Genomic DNA, 24,711 nt, shown 5'->3' on the forward strand with positions numbered 1-24,711 from the left:
GTTTCTGCAGAAAAAGGAGAAAAATCGGCCAATCTCTCGGTTTCAGATGATGGCATCGATCGACACCACCTGGGTGTCGATCGACACTCATCTCAGACGGAACCAAAAGCTGCGAAATCTCAGGTTCCAACAGTTGAAAGGGTCTACAAGCCTAAGGTTCCTTTTCCCAAGCCAAGAAAGTCTAAGCAAGAGATGGAGGAAGCTAGATGCAAAGCAATGATGGACAAGGTAATGATTGAGATGCCTTTAATTGATGCAGTAAAGCTTTCACCACCTCTTAAGCGGTATGTGAGGAGAATGGTATCCAATGGTTTGAGCCCTGAAGAAGGAGCACTTCTTACAAAAGATGTCAGTGCAATTCTGTTGAACCAGCCTGTACAGAGGAAGAAAGAGAAGAAGCAGGAGGTGGTTGTCTCTAAGGAAGTGAGTGCAATCATTCAATGTAAGACTGCTAAGAAGTTACCAGATCCTGGAAGCTTTGTTCTTGATTGCTCTATCTCTACAGGAAGGTTTGCATACTCACTTTGTGACCTTGGTTCTAGCATCAACTTGATGCCACATTCTGTTGCTGTGAGACTTGGGATGACAGAATTCAAGCCAACTCAGATTTCTCTAATCCTAGCTGATCGCTCCCGAAGAACTCCTGAAGGTGTTTTAGAGGATATTCCAGTTAAGGTTGGCAACTTCATGATTCCTACTGACTTTGTGGTGCTGAAGTATGATCAAGAGCCTAAAGATCCTCTCATCTTAGGAAGATCTTTCTTGGCTACAGCTGGTGCCATCATTGATGTGAAGAAGGGACACATAGCACTAAATGTGGATGGTTTGAGTTTGAATTTCGAGATGGATAAGCTGAGGAGGGCTTCTACTATTGATGGACAGACTTTTTCTGTTGAAAAAGTTTTCAACGCGAGCATCAGGCTCAGTGTCGATCGATGCCACCAAGAGGGTATTGATCGACACCCCTCCACGACCGCGACAAAGCTTGTCCAAAACTGATGCTCCAAGTCAGAAACCTATTCCCAAACAGAAGAGTCATCACTCCACACTCCAGAGCCCTCAGGTAAGGCCAAGGTATGCATCTTCTTCTCCTAAACTTCCTCCTATCATCAACAAGAATTTCAAAGAGATAAAAACTGTTTTTCAGTTAACCAAGCCACGAGATTATCGTAGAGCGCTTGTTTCTTCTGTTGATGATTTTGCAGGACAGAAAAGATACCCTCCCATACCTAAGTCCCGCCCTGGTCCTGTTCCTAACATCCTTGGCAAGCCTCATGCACCTAACGCTTATACACCGCCTTGGATGAAGAGGATTTCAATGCCATGTTCTGATCCTCCGGATGCATGAGCTCCAACACAGTCAAGCTAATGACTGAAAACAAGCGCTTAGTGGGAGGCAACCCACTGGTAGGTTTTTCTTTTTCTTTTGATTTTGATTTTTGTTTATTTTATTTTATTTTTGCTTTCCTCTTGCTTGATAACACTGGGGACAGTGTTGTTTAAGTCTGGGGGAGGTTAGTTACTAACTATGTTTTCTGTTTTTGAGTTTCAGTTGTGTCAGTCAAAACCATAAAGTTTGAGTCAAATTTTTCAAAATTTTTCTTTTTATCTTTGGGAATTATGATCTTGACTAATGATTTCTCTTATTTGGCTAACACTCTAATGATTATTTGTTTATGCTTGATCTCAGAACTGAAGCTTAGAAAGACTATGAGCCTTATCAACAATCCTGAAAGCCCTTATTCAATGGATATCTGATTGATCTAACGTTGTCTCAACTTTTATCAGGATTTTAACCGGATTTAATCTCTTACTTTGGGGTTGGAAATCAGTGGACTAGACTTCTTCTTCAGGCCATACAAGACAGTGCAATTTTTCAAAGTATGTCTCCCCTCTCTCTTCCCTTCAGTGCTTTAAGAAAAAAAAAGAGAATAAAAGATGAAATGATTTTGATCAGTTTAGAGAGGTAGGTAAATTACCTGTGACCTCATTATTCTACTCTTGAGTCAAATGATCACACAAAGCTTGGAAGCGAGAGGTAGGTAAATTACCGATGATCCCGGTATTCGCTTACACCTTTGATTAGAAGAAAAAAAATAAGAAAAGAGAGAAAAGAAAAAAATGGAAGTGAGAAAAGGGAGAGGAAAGGAGATGTAAGAAGAATGTCTTGGCCTGAAGAGAGTCCATGTGTCACTGATCAATACACCCAAGGTAAGAATTCACCTTATTTGTGCTTTAATATTGACTAATGAGATGACAATGGAGATTTCAGAGATTCCAAAGGATTGTGGGATTTGAGTAAGGAATGTTGATGCTTATCATGGTTGAGTATAAGAAGTAAGTTCTTGAGTCAGGTAAATGAAGAGTGCAAATAAGAATCATTATGCAGTTGAGTGAGTTCCCAGTTTTCAAACCTCTTTCACATGTCTAAGCTTATGTTTTGCTTGAGGGCAAGCAAAGGCTAAGTCTGGGGGAGTTGATATATCATGGTTTTTGTGGTTTTTAACCATGATATAAAGAGTCTTTTAGAGTCTTTTGATTTGTTTTCTAGATTGTTTTTGAGTCTTTACAGGTTTTTAGCATGGAAGGAGCAAAATGGAGCAATTTGGATGTTTTGGAGCATAAATCTTGAAGAATCAATTTGGTCTCGGATGAAAGCAGGAGCATCGACCGACACCAAGATAGGAGGCATCGATCGACACTCATCTATGCCGACTCAAGACCCAAGTTTTGGAAAATTTACAAATCTGCCCCAAAGTTTTCCACATTTGCAACATAAGTCCCTGACGTGTTTTAGGACATATAAATAGTGTTTTTAGGTTTTCCAAACCCTCAAGTTTCATTCTATCAAGTTTTATTCTAGCAAGTTTTATTTTTCCTGCAACCCTGAGAGATTTTTGAGAGCTTTTGGAGAGAGAGAGATCAGATCTGCTTTGAGAGAAGAATTTCTTGAACTCCTTCTTATTCTTTTTAATCTCTATTGCTTATTATTCAGAAAGATGTCTTGTTCTTCATTGATTATGTCTGAGTAGTTTGCTTGTTAGGTTTAGGGTTTTTCACAGGGATTTTATGAATTATTAGATCTGATTATTTAGGATTCTTTATCTTGCTAGATCTTCATCTTAGGTTGTTCTTCATATTAATCCTTGATTGACCATCTAGAATTAATACTTTAGGAAAATAAATTGATATGAGAATATAATTGATTTTCCTGACAAAAACCTTTTGATGAGCAAAATTATTTTTTGCAAAGAGATTTGATTTAATAATTTTGTGAACAATCTAAACCTGATTTTATTGCTGATTTTTAACCTAGAATTTTACAAAGAGATTTGGATTTTCTGGTTTTAAATTTAGATAATATTTGCAGTGAGAACTGATTTATTTTACAAAAGTGTTTAGAGTTCTAGATATGTTCTTAATTGTTTGAATCCTAATTTATTGATTGATTTATAATTCATAATTTCCTGAGAAATTCTCTAGACCTAGCTTTTTGATCCATTGAATTTACAACAGTTTTTATTTAATATTTTGCATTGCTTTTCTTTATTTAAATCAATTTGTTTAGCATAATTGAAAAACTCTATAATTTATTGTGTAGTCTTGAGTCCTTGTGGAATTCGACCCTTAAGTACTGCAGTGATCTCTTAATTTGAAAGAGTAGCTCTAGGGTAAATTTGAGCATATCAACGCATCAAAGCAGTGTTCTTTACTATGATTGTAGCTAAAACGGATTATGCATTGATGGAGTTGTGTACTGCGAATCTAGCTTGGGAACCATGGATATATATATCATATACGCTAGTATGAGAGTGAGTAGTTTCCATGTTGGGTCTGACTGTCCGAGCAGCTACGTCTCATTAATACACCTGAATTTTTTTTCTGGTGTCCTAACAAACTACCTTGGGAAGTTACCTGCGTATGATTCTATTGATGGTGGTTGTTTTGTTTTGTGGGTTCTTGATGATGTCAAGAATCAAGTTTGGACGACAAAGAAGACTTGCGTCTTTCCTTCTTTTACCACTTTAATGTTGTGGGGCTTTAGCTTTGCTCACTGCTGCTGGAGAGATCGTCTATGTTCCACTCTTCTGTTCTGATCCTTTTGAGCTTTCCTCATGGAAAGAAGAGTTAAGAGTTGAAGGATTCGTAGATGATACTTATTTGTGATGGTGTTAGTTGTGTTTTCAAAACTTGTTTTCGTGTCTCTCTATTATGCTCCTATGTCAACAATAATATCTCTTTGTAGCTTTATTTAAGAGGATTGTTGGGGTGACCACTGTTTTCTTACCCTTTTCGAGCTTCTTTGTTACTACTAGTACTATGTATAGAAGAGAGTAAGGTGGCAACAAGAGTTAAGAGTTAAAAGACTCTCATGGGTAGAGGTCTTTGTTTTGTCTATCTCCTACTCTCATGTATATGGTCCTTCGTTTAATTAAAGGGATTGTTCGATTTCCGTCGTCTTCTATTTATGCAGTTGTTATGCTAAAAGGGAAGACTAAACTCGATTTCTCACTTTCCTTGACGTAAGTATGAATTTTGTAATATTATACATTTCATACGACAACAAAACAAATTCATCCCATGTAAAAAATAAATAAAAACATCAATACGTCAATCTACTTTTTTTTTTTGTTATATCTTTGAAAAAAAAATTTCCTAATTTTCAAAGAATTAATTATAAACAAATTACTTAAGAAAAAAAAAATCTAAATCCCACCGTTAGAAAGAAAAAAAAAACCAAAAATCTACTTACACATAGGTAGCTTAGCCTTAGAGGTACATATGGGAAAGGTTTATTTCTAGAAAGTGCAATCAAATTCTCTAAAGTAGAGCATTTGATATTTGTCTAAACTCAATTAATTTAAACGTCTTAGTGCATATCCTAGGAGGGTATATACAACAAATATTGTTTAGAAAAGTGTACATATTCTAAAAAGACATCATTTTTACTTTAATTTAAATTAAATGTTTGCATATCATATTCAAACATTATTTTATCTAACGTTGATAAGACAAAACTATCTTTTTTATATTCTATCTAATCTACCAAGATGTACAATCTAAATTCATTAAGTCAGTATTGTATAATCCTAAAAAAATATTTATACAGGTGGAATAAAATGATGAACATCTTATCGATTTTTATTTATTAAGTACATCTTTCACATTAAAAAATAAACAAAAATCTCTAATATCTTCTCCTATGTTTCAACTTAAAACACGTTCCACCTTCCGTCCTACACGCATCGGCGTAGTCTCAACCATTTATTTTTCGTATTCCATATTTTCTCTACTCCTTGATTTTTGCTTTTCTTTTTTGGTTACTGTCAACTTTCATACTCCTTGATTGTTTCCATACTTTTCATCATATCATTCAAATTCATTGAGATTTATTACCAAAACCCTATATTCAAGGCTGCTATATAAACTCTTTTCATTTGGTTCAAACTTCAATTAAACAAAGTGTAACATTCTCCAAACAGCTACAGAACAACAACAACAAAAAACTGAGTATTTTAGTTCGCTGAGTTTTTTCTTTTTCTTTTTGTTGGTTTGTAATTTTCTGGCAAATTGTTTTGTGAAAGTTTTGCTGGGAAATTGTATCGTAAAAATAGTAAAAAGAAAGAGACATACATTATTGACCTCTCTTGGTTCAGAAAAAAAGGTAGGTTAATTCTTTTTACGTTACATTTTTTGGTTATCTTCGTTCTTAATCACCTTTTCGAATTCTACACATTTTGGATTAAAAGTTAAATTCCTTTTCTCTTTGTTTTCTTTCGTAAAGTTTTCATCAAATTGTTTGGTACCTTTCTAACGTCATTATAATCAATTTTCTTCGATTTTTCTTTGGTGATTGACATTAACCAAACTTTTAGTGATAGACAATTTGTGGTTATAACCAACTTTCTCTTCTCTAATCTCTTCTCTGATCATTCTTCTTTAATTTCTTAATATTTTTCAGCCTTTGATCCAAAGCAGAATTGTTATTAGAACAAATTTTGGTATTTCTGGAACCCTCTAGATTTCTGGAGACGACAACAAAATTGGAGTTTGAGTTTGACTTAAAGTCATCAATAATTTGAATTACTAAGGTAATTGTGATGTGTGGATAGCCTTCAAACAGCTTTATTCCTGAAAATGAAATAATTCTCTCTTTTATTTTCTAGGGGCATCTCTCTAATGAATTGTCACCTACCTAACCGAGAATCATTTACTTTGCTAGATTCTGCATTCAGATTCTTATATGTACCTTGTAAAGCTTGGAGACACAAGAGGAAGCTTCAGTAACATCTCTTAATGATGTCTGAAGATGGATACAACATAGATTTCCCAAGAAACCCTCTTCACATCTTCTTTAGTGACTTCAGGTAAACGCTTCTTTTTTTTTTTTTTTTTTGGTATATAGTAAAAATCATGATCAGAAAGAAACTTAAGATTGGTTTACATTGATTGATGTATCAGGTCAGTTTTGAAATTTGATGAGCTTGGTTTGGAGATAGCACGAATAGCTTTACCCGCAGCACTTGCTTTAACAGCTGATCCTATTGCATCTCTAGTTGATACAGCCTTCATAGGCCAAATTGGTAACAACAAGAACAATAGTCTTTCATTTGCTTATTTTTTGTTTCAAGAATGGAGATCATCGGTTAGATCTTTGATCAGTTCTTGTCTATTTACAGGTCCTGTAGAGCTTGCTGCAGTTGGAGTTTCTATAGCTTTGTTCAACCAAGTTTCAAGAATCGCTATTTTCCCACTCGTTAGCATCACAACTTCCTTTGTAGCAGAGGAAGATGCTTGTAGCTCTCAGCAAAACACAGTCCAAGATCATAAAGAATGTATTGAAAGTGGTACTAACAACAATACAACGGAAGAGACTCAAGAATTGATTCCTGAAAACAGTAAAGGTACTTATTTGTTCTACGCAACATCATCACTCCTCTGTTTATTTGTTTTCTTGATCGTAATAATCACTAGCTCTTCATTTTTATTTCAGATTCTTCATCAGATGAATCTAAAACTGTTAGCAGTATCTTTAGTGTTAGTAAACCTCCAGCCAAGAAACGAAACATACCATCAGCTTCATCTGCTTTAATCATTGGAAGCATTCTTGGCCTTCTTCAAGCTGTGTTTCTTATATCCGCAGCGAAACCTCTCTTGAGTTTCATGGGAGTTAAACACGTAAAGTATCGATCTTTCTGGCTATATATATGATGTTATGAGATATATTGATGAAATCTTTTAAGCATGGTTTTAAATTTCTTACAGGATTCTCCAATGCTGAGACCTGCTCAGAGATATCTATCTCTTAGATCACTTGGTGCACCTGCTGTTCTACTCTCACTCGCGGCACAAGGCGTTTTCCGCGGATTCAAAGACACAACAACTCCGTTATTCGCTACTGGTAACGCCACTTACATATAACAAAGTTCAAAATCCTTAAAAACAGAACAATCATTTTTATAACTTTTTTTTTTGTAGTGATTGGAGATGTCACAAACATAATTCTCGACCCGATTTTCATATTCGTTTTCCGTCTAGGCGTAACAGGAGCAGCCACTGCTCATGTTATATCCCAGTGAGTTTAGTTTCACATGTGAAGCTTGGCTAATCTCAAAATGACCTGAACTTCAATTTTCATTGTCATTTTCAGATACCTTATGTGTGGAATACTCTTGTGGAAACTGATGAGTCAAGTTGATATCTTCAACATGAGTACCAAACATCTTCAGTTCTGTAGATTTATGAAAAATGGTATTGCAACAATACTTTTGAAATATTCAATGTGTTCACAGTGAAAAAATCTCTGATAAAATAACACCGTTGGTTCTTGTTTTCTTGGGTGATTTTTTCTCTCTCAGGATTTCTTTTGCTTATGAGAGTGATTGCGGTAACGTTCTGTGTAACTCTTTCTGCGTCACTAGCTGCACGAGAAGGATCAACTTCCATGGCAGCTTTCCAGGTTTGCTTGCAAGTGTGGTTGGCTACATCTCTTCTTGCAGATGGTTTCGCTGTCGCTGGCCAGGTTTTTAGCTCATGATCTCTCTACTCATTGCATCATTTTTTTCGATTATAGCGACGGATCCAAAGCATTAACAAATGTTTCTATCCTTAAGGCAATACTAGCGAGCGCGTTTGCTAAAAAGGACTACAAAAGAGCTGCAGCTACCGCTTCTCGTGTACTGCAGGTACACACAATTTATAATTTTATGCTTTGTGTTTACATGAGAACAAACAATAAACAGTAAACAAGAAATCTTAATTAAGATTTGTGTATTTAGTTGAACCACTTAATATGTCTACTGAAACATATAAAGATTCATTTTAAAACTGAAGGACTGAATCTTGTGACAGTTGGGATTGGTTCTCGGCTTTCTTCTCGCGGTTATACTTGGAGCAGGACTGCATTTTGGAGCAAGAGTATTTACAAAAGACGATAAAGTTTTACACCTAATTAGCATAGGACTTCCGGTAATTAATCAGTTCCTATTAAACCACTAATCAGGTCAAGATTATGTGATAATATATGGCTAAAGTTTCCTACAGTTTGTGGCAGGAACACAACCAATAAATGCCTTAGCGTTTGTGTTCGATGGTGTCAACTTTGGAGCATCTGATTTCGGTTACGCAGCAGCTTCACTAGTAATGGTGGCTATAGTTAGCATCTTGTGTTTGCTCTTTCTCTCATCGACTCATGGGTTTATTGGACTTTGGTTTGGTCTCACCATCTACATGAGCCTTAGAGCAGCCGTTGGATTCTGGCGGTAAAAAAAATCTCTAAACCTCTATGTTTTTTTGTAGTGGAAAAGTAAGGTGTAAAAGGAAAAAAGATTTAATAAATCAGAATGTGACTGTTACAGGATTGGGACAGGAACAGGACCGTGGTCTTTTCTTAGAAGCTGATAAAGAAGGAATTTTAAAGGGAGGAGCATGTTTTTAATTGTTCTTAAAACCTTTACTGAGGTTGTAATTAAATAAATAAAAAACAAAGAGTATGAGTCTGGAGATATAAATAATGCTAAGCGATTTTACTGCTGCTCTTGTAAGTGTATTCAAGTTGTATCCCAAAATTAGAGGTAGTTCAGATTATGTAGTAAATTACATAGAAATTAAAACGGATATAAAATTTTTAAACTAATTTGAAATCAAATTTTATTGGTACAGATTTCATATTCTCTATCACGCGTTGAAAATCCTCTTTTGTCATAAAATTGTTTTCTGTCACTTTGACTTCAAATTTTAATTTTGTTTTTTCTTTGGTAATTGACGTTAACCAAACTTTCAGTGATAGAAAATTTGTTGTAACCAAATTTCTCTACTTGTATTTCGTTTACTTCCCTATTCATTTTCTCTATTTGAAGATGGGGATAGGTTTTAGGCTTTTTTATTCAATCTAAATTAGAGTTTGACTTAATAATATTACTTTCATCATTAAACTCTCTTTTTTTCCTGAACATGAATTGTATAAGCTCTCTTTTTTCCTGGGGGCATTTAATGAAGTGTAACACTGTTACAGTAACAGTACGTAACTAACTGAGATGATTTATGTATATAAATCTGTCTGATTTTTGTAGACAAATTATTTTATGTACTTGTGAAACTCAGAAAACTCAAGAAAGCTTCAGTTACATAATCTCTTAATGATGTCTGAAAATGGCTACAACACAGATTTTCCAAGAAACCCTCTTTGCATCTTCTTTAATGATTTCAGGTAAACGTTTTTTTTTTTTGTGTAGTTCTGTTTGAAATCATTGTTAGAAAGAAACTTAGAATTGGTTTACATTGATGTATCAGGTCAGTTTTGAAATTTGATGAGCTTGGTTTGGAGATAGCACGAATTGCTTACCCTGCAGCACTTGCTTTAACAGCTGACCCTATCGCATCTCTAGTTGACACAGCCTTCATTGGCCAAATTGGTAAGAACAATAAGTCTTTCATTTGTCTTTTTTTTTTTTCATAATTGAAATTATTGGTTTAAATCTTTGGTTCTTGTTATAACTTATGATGAGTTCAGGTCCTGTGGAGCTTGCTGCAGTTGGAGTTTCTATAGCTTTGTTCAACCAAGTTTCAAGAATCGCAATTTTCCCACTCGTTAGCATCACAACATCATTTGTAGCAGAGGAAGATGCATATAGTTCTCAGCAAAACTCTGTTCAAGATAATAAAGAGTGTACTGAAGAAGCTGGTATTAACAATACAAAGGAGGAAGCTCAAGAATTGATTCCTGAAAACAATAAAGGTATGTAGTCAATTCCTTCTCTGCTTTTATTTTATTGTCAGAGGTAAATAAAGATTACTAGGTTGTTTGATTTTTTTTGTTCAGATTCTATATCAGATGAATCTAAAACCAGTAGCAGTATCTTTAACGTCAGTCAATCTCCAATAAGGAAAAGAATTATTCCATCAGCTTCATCTGCTTTAATCATTGGAAGCATTCTTGGCCTTCTTCAAGCTGTGTTTCTTATATCCGCAGCGAAACCTCTCTTGAGTTTCATGGGAGTTAAACACGTTAAGTATCGATCTCTCGGGATCTCTATTGATGTTATGAGGTTAAAAAATTACTAAGAATGCTTTTAAATTATTACAGGATTCTCCAATGCTGAGACCTGCTCAGAGATATCTATCTCTAAGATCACTCGGTGCACCCGCTGTTCTTCTCTCACTTGCGACACAAGGTGTTTTCCGCGGTTTTAAAGACACAACAACTCCGTTATATGCAACTGGTAATGCCTCATGTATAATATGATCAAAGTCTTTGAAACAGAACAAAACTGATGATCCATTTTTACAAATTATCTCATATATATGCAGTGATTGGAGATGCTACAAACATAATACTCGATCCAATATTCATATTCGTGTTCCGCCTAGGCGTTACAGGAGCAGCCATTGCTCATGTTATGTCACAGTGAGTTTAATTTCCAATCAGAAGCTTGGTTAATCTTATAATAACCCTTACTTTAAATTTACTAGCGGTTTCTATGCTCATATTTAGATACCTTATGTGTGGAATACTTTTGTGGAAACTGATGGATCAAGTCGATATCTTCAACCTGAGTACCAAACATCTTCAACTATGTAGATTCATGAAAAATGGTATTGCATAAACTTAATAAGTGTGTTCATAGTGAGATCTCTGGTGAAATATAACCATTTGTTTTATTTCTATGTGATTCTTTCTCTCAGGCTTGCTATTACTAATGAGAGTAATCGCAGTAACATTCTGTGTGACTCTTTCTGCGTCACTAGCTGCAAGAGAAGGATCAACTTCCATGGCAGCTTTCCAAGTTTGCTTGCAGGTTTGGTTAGCTACTTCACTTCTTGCAGATGGGTTTGCCGTAGCTGGCCAGGTTTTTAACACATGATCACTCCATTCATAACCTTTTTCGATTAAGCGCGTTAAAGTATTAACAACTGCTTTTCTTCTCTGAAGGCAATACTAGCGAGCGCGTTTGCCAACAAAGACTACAAAAGAGCTGCAGCTACAGCTTCTCGTGTACTGCAGGTACTGCATATTTTGTTTAAGCTTAAAAAGATTCTGTTTTCGACCAATTTGAAACTAAACCGAACACTGAAGGACTAAATCTTGTGACAGTTGGGATTGGTTCTCGGGTTTCTACTAGCGGCTATACTTGGAGCAGCGTTGCATTTTGGAGCAAGAGTATTTACAAAAGATGATAAAGTGTTACACCTTATTAGCATAGGACTTCCGGTGATTACTTTACATCCCCTTAACTCTATAATCAAACAAAGATTATGACATAACACTGTGACTAATTCCGGTTCTTGTTTACTAAAGTTTGTGGCAGGAACACAACCGATCAATGCTTTAGCGTTTGTATTTGATGGAGTTAACTTTGGAGCATCCGATTTCGGTTACGCCGCAGCTTCATTAGTAGTGGTGGCTATAGTTAGCATTTTGTGTTTGCTCTTCCTCTCATCGACTCTTGGTTTTATTGGACTTTGGTTTGGTCTCACTATCTACATGAGCCTTAGAGCAGCCGTTGGATTCTGGCGGTAAAAAAATATGAAACTCTCTGTTTCTTGTAGTTAAAAAGGTTAAAAAAAAAAAACTGTTTAATTTTTTTAATAACAGAATGTAAACGTGACTGTTACAGGATTGGGACAGGAACTGGACCTTGGTCTTTTCTTAGGAGCTGAGTTAAAGGGATGAGCATGTTCAAGTTGTCTTAAATTTTTTATTTCTGATGAGATTGTAATTAGATAAAACAAAAAAATATACAAAGTTTTGAGTCAGGATATACAACTGTTATAATCCTATGCGATTATTACGGTTACACTTGTAAACCCCCATCTAAGATTTGATTTTAATTTAAAAACTTTTTGTTGAATAAATTTTATCAATTATGGTTAGTTTAAATATAAAATATTCGAATTACCTTAGTATATTTTTTTTTCACTTCTATTTTAGATTGGAGTTTATGTAGACATTTTTCGTAATTTTTGTGTCATAGCAAATATCATTTTGTACAAATCAGATTTATGAAAACAGTAGTAGTTTTATTCATATTACTTATTTATTAACTAGACTGATAAAATTCATAATAATAAATATTAAATATTTATAATTTGGCTTTACATAAAATACATAAATCTGTTTTACCCAAACTTATATAAACATTGAATCTGAATTGATTGATTAAAACAAAAAATGTATATTTCTATTTAATTCCCAAATAATAGAAGAAAAAAACAAAACTAAATAGGACCTATGTTTAGAAAAATCTCTTCTCTAACATGATTGGTTCATAGCTACTCTCAATTATTAGTTTAAAAACAAAAAGTAAAAACCCAATCTTTTTATTAAACGAAATTAAAAAAAAAAAAACCTGAAACCTTTACGGAACTCCTCTGCCTTTCTTTTCCAATCTCAATTAGCCTTTTCTTTTTTTTTGTTTTCCGATTTGCCGGAGAAACTAAATCTCCGCCATGCCTACCACCACAACCTCCGCCGCTTCATCCTCCTCTATCTCCACATCCGCATCCGGCTCCGGTAATAATAATCGTCAAGCCGATGTATTCTCTCGTCTGGCTTCATCTGACCCTGAAGTCAAGCTTAAGGCCCTTCGTGAGGTCAAAAACCAGATTATCGGAAACCGTACAAAGAAGCTCTCTTTCCTCAAACTCGGAGCTGTTCCCGCCATAGCTTCTGCTCTCGCTGATGCAGATGATTCGAACAAATGCAATAACATCCTTGTCCAATCTGCGGCGGCGCTTGGGAGTTTCGCTTGTGGGTTTGAAGCCGGAGTTCAAGCTGTTCTTGATGCCGGTGTTTTCCCTCGTCTTCTTCGTCTTCTCACTAATCCTGACGAAAAGGTTAAATCTTTTCAAACATTTATTGACTTTTTTTTTTTTTCTCTTAAAGTCTAGATTGGGAAATGAGATTAGAATTACTACGTGGTTCTTGACAAGAAGCTTGAACGATTTAGGAGTTTAAAGTTTTCACCTTTTGAATTGTCTGCATCTGAGGAACTAGTAAAGCATTGGCCTTTGAATTATGTGAATTGGTTCCTTATTGCTTCTGTTTCGTTTCTTCAGGTAGTAGATGCGGGGGCTCGTTCGCTTAGAATGATATTTCAATCTAATCAAGCTCCAAAGTACGATTTTCTTCAAGAGAAAAACATGGAGTTTCTATTCTCGTTGTTGAATAGTGAGAATGAGAATGTTAGTGGGCTTGGTGCGAGCATCATTGCTCATGCTTGTGGAACAAGTGTAGAGCAGCGGGTTCTCTGTGAAGCTGGTGTCTTGGAGAAGCTTGTTATCCTTCTTGATGGTTCTTTAAGCCAAAGAGAAGCTTGTCTTGAATCTTTAGCCACGGTTTTGAAGAACAACCCTGAAGCTGTTTCGGATTTTGTTGGACTTGAGTCTGGGAGATATTTGAATTCTGTAACTGAGTTAACAAAGGATAGGTATCCGAGAACGAGGCTGCTTTCTTGTCTCTGCTTAGTTGTTATATACAACACTTCTCCTTCTTATTTCGTGAACATGGGAACCAAATCGGGATTGATAACTACTCTGCTTGAGCTGCTCAACGACCCTGGTCAATCTGGAGATGATGCTGCTTTGGGTTTATCTTGTCTGATTGCGGGAAAAGAGGATTTACAAAAGTTAGCTTACGAGGCCAATGCGATTAAGAATATTGTTGACATCTTGAAGATAGATAGTGAGCTCCAGCCTAAACGTCTTCAGGGTTTGTTTTTGTCTCTAGCTGAATTGTGCTCAAAGCTTGAGGATTGCAGGTGTAGCTTCGTGTCATTGCAGGTGTGTTTCAACAAGCCGTTTCTGATTGTATATCCGGTTAGTTTAGTATATTTTGTTTAGTATGCTAAATTGGTTTGTCTTTATTTCCTTCTACTAGGTGTTAGACCTGCTGATTAATGCACTAAGACACAAAGATGCTGATGTAAGAGCTGCCGCATGCATTTGTATAAGAAACGCTTCTCGATCAGTCAAGGTTAGTTAACATTATATATTCTGCATGTTATTAGTATTTCAGCTGCCTTTGTATTAAGTGGGAATCCCCCTGACACATGTCATTTAGAATTTGAGTGCAGGAAGATTCAACAGCGATCATGTTATGCTTCCTTTGGTTCAGTTATTGCATGATCCATCTTCGTCTGTCCAGGTACTGTGTCGCATAAGATGCCGCATTTTGTTAGTTTCGGATGTGATTTTTTTTTCTTTATAAGGATACGGCACAACCTAATTGAATGTGAATGTACCTGTATTTTGTGGACCAGGTTGCAGTTCTTGGTGCTCTTAGCAATATAGTATTGGATTTTTCGTCACCAAAGTCTTCATTTATAGAGTACGGAGGGATAAAACAGCTTATTGAGTTGTCAAAATCAATGGATCCAGATGCTCGGTGTAGCGCTTTACGTGCTTTAAGAAACCTCATGTTCCTTGCCGACAATAAACGTAAAGAACTCTTTATTTCAGACGTCAATGCTCAAGGATTTGCTTGCCTCATTAGTGGTAATCTCATCAGACCATAATCATATGATTAATCTTTTATGAAATTTCTTATGTGGACTAACAAAACAAACTCATTGCACTCAGATTCTGAGCCTCCAGTGCAAGAGCAAGCTTTGGCCCTCCTCCGTAATCTTGTTGATGGGTGTATCAGCTCAATCGAGTTTGTATTTGATGAAGATGGTCTTATCTTAGATACTGTTGGGAGGCAACTGAGGAAAGGTCCACAAGCTCATATGGCAATACAGGTGACTAAGATGAAAAAAATGTATACCATATCAATAGAGTAACAAAATCTCTGATGTAAAATGTTTTTCTTCCCCCAGGGAATGTATGTGCTCACGAATGTAGCGAGTGGGACTGAGTTACATAAAGAAGCAGTTATGCAGCAGCTGTTTCCTCAAGCCACTGGATCAGAGAATTTTATGCTGAAGTTTTTGCAGAGTGATGAGAGCCAGTTACGGTCAGCAACAGTCTGGACTATTATAAACCTCATTAGTCCTTCAAGTCCCGGTGCATATGATCGGCATGTGAAATTGAGAAGTGCGGGTATCATTCCCCAGTTAAAGAACATGGTCAACGATGCTTGCCTCGATGTTAAGGTAAAAAAAAAAGAGGAAACCTTAGGACTCTTTTAGATTGCCTTGTTTACTCTCTATTACTTGTTAATGACTCAACTATGTCCTTTCAATCTCTTTTGCTTTGCAGATTCGCATCAAAACCGTATTAGGCCAGTCCATGTCTTTTGGCGATAACTACTAAACCACAGAAATATTACTTTTCCCAATCCTACAGACTATACATTTGAACATATCAATAGTGATTTAGGTTTGATTCAACGTCCAGCATATATAGCAAACAGAGACTGAGCCTATAGTTTATGATCATGATCATCTATTATCTCTCCAGTACCAGACACACCTATGATTCAACAGGTACTTGCTTACTTTCTCGGGTTTGTTCTTTCATTTCTGGTTACTCGAAATGGCCGTAACTGAAAACTGGAACAGTGTACACCGAACACTTGATCATAATAGGATATAGAGATTTTGATGTGTTTTAAATACTGATGATGATCTGTTCTGTATGTTTAACTAAATTAGTTTTGTGTGTGCAGGTGAAAGCAGTGAGAAAGAGTTGTACTATTATTACTTGTGCCACAGTTTAGATTAGAACCAACACATTTTTGTTTTGTTTTTATTATTGCCTTGAAAGGACTTCACTTGTTTGTAACATCTGAGTTTATTGTATCAAAAACATCTTTTTGTTATAAAAAAAAAAAATGTATCAAAAACATCCGAATTTTGTATCAGTAAATTTGTTTTCTCGACAATACCAATAATTTCTGATAATGTCCCAAATTAATCTTTCCTTTTCGCATTTTAACATATAGAAAAGGATAATATATTGACTTTTGATGACCAAAACAAATAAAATAAAAAACAGGAATATTTGAGGGTGTTTTGAAAACGTTTTTGCCGTAACAGTAACATAGTTTTTTATTGGGTGAATTATTCAAATGTTACTCATTTTAGGTAATATTACCAGAATCTACAAAAAAAGTTTTTATTACTAGAATATTTCGGATATTTTCAAAATACCCAGCGTACTCCTGTTTTATGTTACCGGAAAAAACGTTATTACAAAAATGCCATTGCCACGTCAGACGCCACGTCAGAAATCGCTGACGTGTACCATAACTCAGCCGTAACGCGATACAGAGTATGTTGCGGCTGAATTATAGGTATGTTGCGGCTGAGTTACTCAAAAAAACATTTGAGTAAGAGCGGACGGCTGACTTATGAAAATTTGGCTGAGTTACGCTTATAAGTCAGCCAAGAGTTATGGCTGACTTATTAAATTTGGCTGAGTTATGCGCATAACTCAGCTGTAGTAATGGCTGAGTTTTCACCTGATGGTTGAGTTGTCAAGATTTTGGCTGAGTTATCGCTACGACACGGTTGAGTTGTCAAAATTTTGACTGAGTTATCACAACGACACGGCTGAGTTGCCATTTTCCGACTGGCTGAGTTATGAAAAATGGCTGACTTATGAGATGTAGTTACGGCTGAGTTATGGTAAAAAACTATAACTCAGCCGTAATAGGCTGACTTATCGACAAGTCAGCCATTTGACGGCTGACTTATTGGCAAAAGATTAATTACTAGAATGTTTTTCAGTTACGGCTGACTTATCAAACGATACGGCTGAGTTACATATTTTCAGTTCATGAAGCGGCTGAGTTTGGCAGCAATTTTTTTTGCTTTTTAATTACTGTAATGTTTTTCGTGTTGTGGCTGAGTTACATTGTTAACTAAACTTCTTTGTTACGTTGCAAATTAAAAAATTAACTAAATGCATGCCATAACATTTAAAATCTTATCATATTTAGGTCTATGTCTATTTTCATTTCAAATGATAATAAAAAATAATAATTTAGGATAAATAAAATAACTAATTAAAAAGTTATTAAATAAAAGGAAAACAGTAAAAACTATTTTTCTTGATATACGAATTAAATAAAAACGAAAAATAATATTTTTATTATATAACTGAATTTTCATTTTTTTAATTAAAAAAATAGATAACTCAACTTACCACATCTTTAACTCATGAAAATTTCCATGATGTTGAATAATCTTTTGAGTTAACAATTTTAAAATAACTAATTAAAAATTTTATTAAATAAAAGAAAAACAGTAAAAATTATTTTTCTTGATATATGAATTAAATAAAAACGAAAAAAAATATTTTTTTGTATTATATAACTGAATTTTGGTTTTTTTTTAATTAAAAAAAATAGATAACTCTACTTACCACATCTTTAACTCATGAAAATTTCCATGATGTTGAATAATCTTTTGAGTTAACAATTTTACAAAGGATATACCTCAAACTTGTACATCAACCATAACACATGATTATTCAAACTCAACTTCAAAAAAATTAGTTTTGTTAGTGATTGGTAACATTTTTGAATAAAATTTAGGTCTCTGTCTATTTTCATTTCAAATAATAATAAAAAATAATAATTTAGAATAAATAAAATAATTAATTAAAAAAGTTATTAAATAAAAGAAAACAGTAAAAATTACTTTTCTTGATATATGAATTAAATAAAAACGAAAAAATAATTTTTTTTGTATTATATAACTGAATTTTCGTTTTTTAATTAAAAAAATAGATAACTCAACTTACCACCTCTTTAACTCATGAAAATTTCCATGATGTTGAATAATCTTTTGAGTTAACAATTTTAAAATAACTAATTAAAAATTTTATTAAATAAAAGAAAAACAGTAAAAATTATTTTTCTTGATATATGAATTAAATAAAAACGAAAAAAAATATTTTTTTATATTATATAACTGAATTTTGGTTTTTTTTTAATTAAAAAAAATAGATAACTCTACTTACCACATCTTTAACTCATGAAAATTTCCATAATGTTGAATAATCTTTTGAGTTAACAATTTTACAAAGGATATACCTCAAACTTGTACATCAACCATAACACATGATTATTCAAACTCAACTTCAAAAAAATTAGTTTTGTTAGTGATTGGTAACATTTTTGAATAAAATTTAGGTCTATCTCTATTTTCATTTCAAATAATAATAAAAAATAATAATTTAGAAGAAATAAAATAATTAATTAAAAAAGTTATTAAATAAAAGAAAAACAGTAAAAACTATTTTTCTTGATATATGAATTAAATAAAAACGAAAAAATAATATTTTTATTATATAACTGAATTTTCATTTTTTTAATTAAAAAAATAGATAACTCAACTTACCACATCTTTAACTCATGAAAATTTCTATGATGTTGAATAATCTTTTGAGTTAACAATTTTAAAATAACTAATTAAAAATTTTATTAAATAAAAGAAAAACAGTAAAAATTATTTTTCTTGATTTATGAATTAAATAAAAACGAGAAAATAATTTTTTTATTATATAACTGAATTTTCATTTTTTTAATTAAAAAAAATAGATAACTCAACTTACCACATCTTTAACTCATGAAAATTTCCATGATGTTGAATAATCTTTTGAGTTAACAATTTTAAATAACTAATTAAAAAATTTATTAAATAAAAGAAAACAGTAAAAATTATTTTTCTTGATATATGAATTAAATAAAAACGAAAAAAAATATTTTTTTGTATTATATAACTGAATTTTGGTTTTTTTTTAATTAAAAAAATAGATAACTCTACTTACCACATCTTTAACTCATGAAAATTTCCATGATGTTGAATAATCTTTTGAGTTAACAATTTTACAAAGGATATACCTCAAACTTGTACATCAACCATAACACATGATTATTCAAACTCAACTTCAAAAAAGATTTGTTTTGTTAGTGATTGGTAACATTTTTGAATAAAATTTAGGTCTATGTCTATTTTCATTTCAAATAATAATAAAAAATAATAATTTAGAAGAAATAAAATAATTAATTAAAAAAGTTATTAAATAAAAGAAAAACAGTAAAAACTATTTTTCTTGATATATGAATTAAATAAAAACGAAAAAATAATATTTTTATTATATAACTGAATTTTCATTTTTTTAATTAAAAAAATAGATAACTCAACTTACCACATCTTTAACTCATGAAAATTTCTATGATGTTGAATAATCTTTTGAGTTAACAATTTTAAAATAACTAATTAAAAATTTTATTAAATAAAAGAAAAACAGTAAAAATTATTTTTCTTGATTTATGAATTAAATAAAAACGAGAAAATAATTTTTTTGTTATATAACTGAATTTTCATTTTTTTAATTAAAAAAAATAGATAACTCAACTTACCACATCTTTAACTCATGAAAATTTCCATGATGTTGAATAATCTTTTGAGTTAACAATTTTAAATAACTAATTAAAAATTTTATTAAATAAAGAAAACAGTAAAAATTATTTTTCTTGATATATGAATTAAATAAAAACGAAAAAAAATATTTTTTTGTATTATATAACTGAATTTTGGTTTTTTTTTAATTAAAAAAATAGATAACTCTACTTACCACATCTTTAACTCATGAAAATTTCCATGATGTTGAATAATCTTTTGAGTTAACAATTTTACAAAGGATATACCTCAAACTTGTACATCAACCATAACACATGATTATTCAAACTCAACTTCAAAAAAGATTTGTTTTGTTAGTGATTGGTAACATTTTTGAATAAAATTTAGGTCTATGTCTATTTTCATTTCAAATAATAATAAAAAATAATAATTTAGAAGAAATAAAATAATTAATTAAAAAAGTTATTAAATAAAAGAAAAACAGTAAAAACTATTTTTCTTGATATATGAATTAAATAAAAACGAAAAAATAATATTTTTATTATATAACTGAATTTTCATTTTTTTAATTAAAAAGAATAGATAACTCAACTTACCACATCTTTAACTCATGAAAATTTCCATGATGTTGAATAATCTTTTGAGTTAACAATTTTAAAATAACTAATTAAAAATTTTATTAAATAAAAGAAAAACAGTAAAAATTATTTTTCTTGATATATGAATTAAATAAAAACGAGAAAATAATTTTTTTGTATTATATAACTGAATTTTCGTTTTTTTTTAATTAAAAAAAATAGATAACTCAACTTACCACATCTTTAACTCATGAAAATTTCCATGATGTTGAATAATCTTTTGAGTTAACAATTTTACAAAGGATATACATCAAACTTGTACATCCACAATAACACATGATTATTCAAACTCAACTTCAAAAAAATTAGTTTTGTTAGTGATTGGTAATATCTTTGAATAAAATTTAGGTCTATGTCTATTTTCATTTCAAATGATAATAAAAAATAATAATTTAGGAGAAATAAAATAACTAATTAAAAAAGTTAGTTTTGTTAGTGATTGGTAACATTTTTGAATAAAATTTGAGTTAAGTCCATAACTCAACTTAAGTCAATAGTAACACATGTTATCATCTATTTACTTTCAGATTTTTCTTGTGATAACTCAGCCATAACTCACTATGACTCAGCCGTCACATGACCTTTCGTTTTCTCGTAAATATTATAACTCAGCCGTAAAGTCATATATATCATCCATTTACTTTCAGATTCTTTCTTGTAATAACTCAGCCATAACTCACTATAACTCAGCCGTCACATGACCTTTCGTTTTCCCGTAAAGATTATAACTCAGCCGTAAAGTCATATATATCATCCATTTACTTTCAGATTGTTTCTTGTGATAACTCAGCCATAACTCACTATAACTCAGCCGTCACATGACCTTTCGTTTTCCCGTAAATATTGTAACTCAGCCGTAAAGTCATATATATCATCCATTTACTTTCAGATTGTTTCTTGTGGTAACTCAGCCATAACTCACTATAACTCAGCCGTCACATGACCTTTCGTTTTCCTGTAATGATTATAACTCAGCCGTAAAGCGATATTTTGGTGTCAAACCATCAGTTAACCTAATAATAGACATACTTCCATTCTAAATTTAAATTTTGAGTTATAATAATTTTAATATTCAGTTGTTGGAGAAATACTTATAGAAAAATAAAATTCTAAATTCAAATAATAATTATTTAATTATTTGCAATAATATCTTGTGATAAAAAGCTCACTTTATGAATTTATTATGCGTGTGGATTTGAACAGACACAGAATTAGTGATTTTCGCGCTTCCCTAACAACATTTTTTGTGACATCGAGAGATGTTTTAATACTTATTAGGAATCTGACAGAACAAAAGACCCAGAAAATAATATCTTGTGAAAAAAGCTCACTTGATGAATTTATTATACGTGTGGATTTGAGCAAGCACGGAATTAGTGATTTTTTGCGCTTCTCTAACAACACTTTTTGTGACATCGAGAGACGTTTTAATACTTATTAGGAATCTGACAAAACAAAAGACCCAGGAAAGAAAGAAAAATACGTTTTAATATTATTGAGAAAACCCTAAACGATAACTCAGCGATAACTTTACCATAACTCAGCCAACCCTCAAATTAGAATGATTAAATAACCGACCAAACCGAACCGAACCGGAAACTATTTTTTCCATTATTTTTGGTTAATTACGGTTATATTCGACTTGCTATTGGTTATATTAAGTTAATCGAACCAATTTGGATAACATTTGGATTATTTATTTTGGTTATATATTCATCTAACCGACTCATAACCAGAAATAACCGAAAAATAATTTCAAAATTTTTTAAATTTTCAAATGGTTATCATATTAGTATATTCAAATTACCACCTTAAACCAAACACAATATAACAAAAACCAAACTGTTATATTAAAACTCATAATGTTAGAAATATGAATCCTAAACCTCAAACCCTAACCCTAACCCTAACCCTAACCCCTAAATGTTATGTTTTGAATGTTTTACACATTTTGATCAGACTGTGTAAAAATCAATCTTTGTCTATAATTATTACTTATTATTGCTTATTATGATTGTAATATTCATTTTTTCATTCTATATTTTAATTTAGAGTTATAATAATTCTAATTTACAAATATTTCATAAGTCAGCCGTTTATGTCGATAACTCAGCCATATCAGTCAATTGTTTGATAAATACTTTTATCAATAAAAAAATAAAAATTCAAATTTTGAATTCTTTTTAATTAAAAAATCGTTAAAATCTCATTTATTACGCGTGTGGTTCTTAACAATAAACATAATTATTGTTTGCGTCTCCCTAACAATACTTTTTGTATTCTCGAGAAGGTATATAATAAATTAATATATCCGTTGCATAACTCAGCCATAACTTTACCATAACTCAGCCAACCCTTAAATTAGAATGACTAAATAATCGACCAAACCGAACCGAACCACATTTTCTTTTCCATTATTTTCGGTTAATTACGGTTATATTCGGCTTGTTATCGGTTATATTAAGTTAATCCACCTAATTTGGATAACATTTGGATTATTTATGGTTATATATTCATCTAACCGACCCATATAACCGAAAAATAATTTCAAAATTTTTTAAATTTTCAAATGGTTATCATATTAGTATATCCAAATTACCACCTTAAACCAAACACAATATAACAAAAACCAAACTGTTATATTAAAACTCATAATGTTAGAAATATGAATCCTAAACCTCAAACCCTAACCCTAACCCCTAAATGTTATGTTTTGAATGTTTTACACATTTTGACCAGACTGTGTAAAAATCAATCTTTGTCTATAATTATTACTTATTATTGCTTATTATGATTGTAATATTCATTTTTTCATTCTATATTTTAATTTAGAGTTATAATAATTCTAATTTACAAATATTTCATAAGTCAGCCGTTTATGTCGATAACTCAGCCATATCAGTCAATTGTTTGATAAATACTTTCATTAATAAAAAAATAAAAATTCAAATTTTGAATTCTTTTTAATTAAAAAATCGTTAAAATCTCATTTATTACGCGTGTGGTTCTTAACAATAAACATAATTATTGTTTGTGTCTCCCTAACAATACTTTTTGTATTCTCGAGAAGGTATATAATAAATTAATATATCCGTTGCATAACTCAGCCATAACTTTACCATAACTCAGCCAACCCTTAAATTAGAATGACTAAATAATCGACCAAACCGAACCGAACCACATTTTCTTTTCCATTATTTTCGGTTAATTACGGTTATATTCGGCTTGTTATCGGTTATATTAAGTTAATCCACCTAATTTGGATAACATTTGGATTATTTATGGTTATATATTCATCTAACCGACCCATAACCGGAAATAACCGAAAATTAATTTCAAAATTTTTTAAATTTTCAAATGGTTATCATATTTGTATATCCAAAATTACCACCTTAAACCAAACACCAATATAACAAAAACCAAACTGTTATATTAAAACTCATAATGTTAGAAATATGAACCCTAAACCTCAAACCCTAATCCTAACCCTAAGCCTAACCCCTAAATGTCATGTTTTGAATGTTTTACACATTTTGATCAGACTGTGTAAAAATCAATCTTTGTCTATAATTATTACTTTTTATTGCTTATAATGATTGTAATATTCATTTTTTCATTCTATATTTTAATTTTAAGTTATAATAATTCTAATTTACAAATATTTCATAAGTCAGCCGTTTATGTCGATAACTCAGCCATATCAGTCAATTGTTTGAGAAATACTTTTATTAAAAAAAATTTAAATTCAAATTTTGAATTCCTTTTAAATAAAAAATCGCTAAAATCTCATTTATTACGTGTGTGGTTCTTAACAATAAACATAATTATTGTTTGTGTCTCCCCAACAACACTTTTTGTATTTTCGAGAAGGTATATAATAAATTAATATATCTGTTGCATAACTCAGCCATAACTTTACCATAACTCAGCCAACCCTCAAATTAGAATGACTAAATAACCGACGAAACCGTACCGAACCGAAAAAAATAATTTTTCCAATTTGGTATTTTTGAATTGGTATGTTTGGTTAATTTCGGTTATATTCGGCTTACTTTTGGTTATATTAGGCTAATCTACTTAATTACAATATATTTTGAGTTATTTATGGTTATATTTTAATCTAACCAACCCATAACCGAAAATAACCAAAAATGTTTTTGATTTTTTAAAAATATATTCAAATGGTAATAATATTAGTATATCCATTTACCACCTTAAACCAAACACATTAAAACACATTAGAACCAAAACCAAAAAAC

At 31.9% G+C, this 24,711-nt stretch overlaps 3 protein-coding genes across 9 annotated transcripts; all 3 read left to right on the top strand.

The window, feature by feature from the left end:
• The first annotated feature begins 5,220 nt into the window (after positions 1 to 5,220).
• LOC104758438 (protein DETOXIFICATION 42) lies at positions 5,221 to 9,148 on the top strand. Of its 5 annotated transcripts, none has more exons than XM_087494526.1 (14): positions 5,221 to 5,665; positions 5,963 to 6,092; positions 6,224 to 6,368; positions 6,463 to 6,584; positions 6,681 to 6,905; positions 6,995 to 7,179; positions 7,267 to 7,402; positions 7,480 to 7,576; positions 7,652 to 7,752; positions 7,860 to 8,023; positions 8,115 to 8,186; positions 8,353 to 8,469; positions 8,545 to 8,762; positions 8,859 to 9,148. In XM_087494526.1, exons 3-14 carry the CDS (start codon positions 6,298 to 6,300, stop codon positions 8,899 to 8,901), a joined length of 1,551 nt encoding a protein of 516 aa, XP_087350652.1. In that variant the 5' UTR covers positions 5,221 to 5,665; positions 5,963 to 6,092; positions 6,224 to 6,297; the 3' UTR covers positions 8,902 to 9,148. The 5 variants fall into 5 exon arrangements, with proteins under 5 accessions (XP_087350652.1, XP_087350651.1, XP_087350653.1 ...); XM_087494525.1 differs by having other exon boundaries at positions 5,453 to 5,665; positions 6,168 to 6,368; XM_087494527.1 differs by lacking the exon at positions 5,221 to 5,665 and having other exon boundaries at positions 5,799 to 6,092; positions 6,995 to 7,184.
• A 116-nt stretch (positions 9,149 to 9,264) lies between these two features.
• Positions 9,265 to 12,354, top strand: LOC104758439 (protein DETOXIFICATION 42-like). Of its 2 annotated transcripts, none has more exons than XM_010481301.3 (12): positions 9,265 to 9,709; positions 9,793 to 9,914; positions 10,013 to 10,237; positions 10,322 to 10,506; positions 10,586 to 10,721; positions 10,810 to 10,906; positions 10,994 to 11,094; positions 11,185 to 11,348; positions 11,432 to 11,503; positions 11,594 to 11,710; positions 11,798 to 12,015; positions 12,117 to 12,354. In XM_010481301.3, exons 1-12 carry the CDS (start codon positions 9,639 to 9,641, stop codon positions 12,157 to 12,159), a joined length of 1,551 nt encoding a protein of 516 aa, XP_010479603.1. In that variant the 5' UTR covers positions 9,265 to 9,638; the 3' UTR covers positions 12,160 to 12,354. The 2 variants fall into 2 exon arrangements, with proteins under 2 accessions (XP_010479603.1, XP_010479604.1); XM_010481302.2 differs by having other exon boundaries at positions 9,506 to 9,709; positions 9,798 to 9,914.
• Positions 12,355 to 12,762: 408 nt separating this feature from the next.
• LOC104758440 (uncharacterized) lies at positions 12,763 to 16,248 on the top strand. 2 transcript variants are annotated; one of them, XM_087495761.1, is made up of 9 exons: positions 12,763 to 13,335; positions 13,558 to 14,280; positions 14,378 to 14,473; positions 14,561 to 14,644; positions 14,760 to 14,994; positions 15,079 to 15,239; positions 15,318 to 15,593; positions 15,700 to 15,926; positions 16,109 to 16,248. In XM_087495761.1, exons 1-8 carry the CDS (start codon positions 12,949 to 12,951, stop codon positions 15,751 to 15,753), a joined length of 2,016 nt encoding a protein of 671 aa, XP_087351887.1. In that variant the 5' UTR covers positions 12,763 to 12,948; the 3' UTR covers positions 15,754 to 15,926; positions 16,109 to 16,248. The 2 variants fall into 2 exon arrangements, with proteins under 2 accessions (XP_087351887.1, XP_087351888.1); XM_087495762.1 differs by having other exon boundaries at positions 12,787 to 13,335; positions 14,574 to 14,644.
• Positions 16,249 to 24,711: the final 8,463 nt, after the last annotated feature.

This window comes from Camelina sativa, chromosome 17, assembly GCF_030686135.1.
Source record: "Camelina sativa cultivar CO46 ecotype springtype chromosome 17, ASM3068613v1".
NCBI classification, from domain to species: Eukaryota; Viridiplantae; Streptophyta; class Magnoliopsida; order Brassicales; family Brassicaceae; genus Camelina; species Camelina sativa.

Excerpts from the sequence above, each read along its gene's own strand:
- LOC104758438 (XM_087494526.1), top strand. The coding sequence starts at position 6,298 with ATGATGTCTGAAGATGGATACAACATAGATTTCCCAAGAAACCCTCTT. Across the intron at positions 7,753-7,859 it reads CTGTAGATTTATGAAAAATG|GATTTCTTTTGCTTATGAGA; the intron begins GTATTGCAACAA and ends TTTCTCTCTCAG. Across the intron at positions 8,024-8,114 it reads GTTTCGCTGTCGCTGGCCAG|GCAATACTAGCGAGCGCGTT; the intron begins GTTTTTAGCTCA and ends TCTATCCTTAAG.
- LOC104758440 (XM_087495761.1), top strand. The coding sequence starts at position 12,949 with ATGCCTACCACCACAACCTCCGCCGCTTCATCCTCCTCTATCTCCACA. Across the intron at positions 14,474-14,560 it reads ACGCTTCTCGATCAGTCAAG|AATTTGAGTGCAGGAAGATT; the intron begins GTTAGTTAACAT and ends CATGTCATTTAG. Across the intron at positions 15,594-15,699 it reads ATGCTTGCCTCGATGTTAAG|ATTCGCATCAAAACCGTATT; the intron begins GTAAAAAAAAAA and ends TTTGCTTTGCAG.
- LOC104758439 (XM_010481301.3), top strand. The coding sequence starts at position 9,639 with ATGATGTCTGAAAATGGCTACAACACAGATTTTCCAAGAAACCCTCTT. Across the intron at positions 9,915-10,012 it reads AGCCTTCATTGGCCAAATTG|GTCCTGTGGAGCTTGCTGCA; the intron begins GTAAGAACAATA and ends TGATGAGTTCAG. Across the intron at positions 10,907-10,993 it reads ATTGCTCATGTTATGTCACA|ATACCTTATGTGTGGAATAC; the intron begins GTGAGTTTAATT and ends GCTCATATTTAG.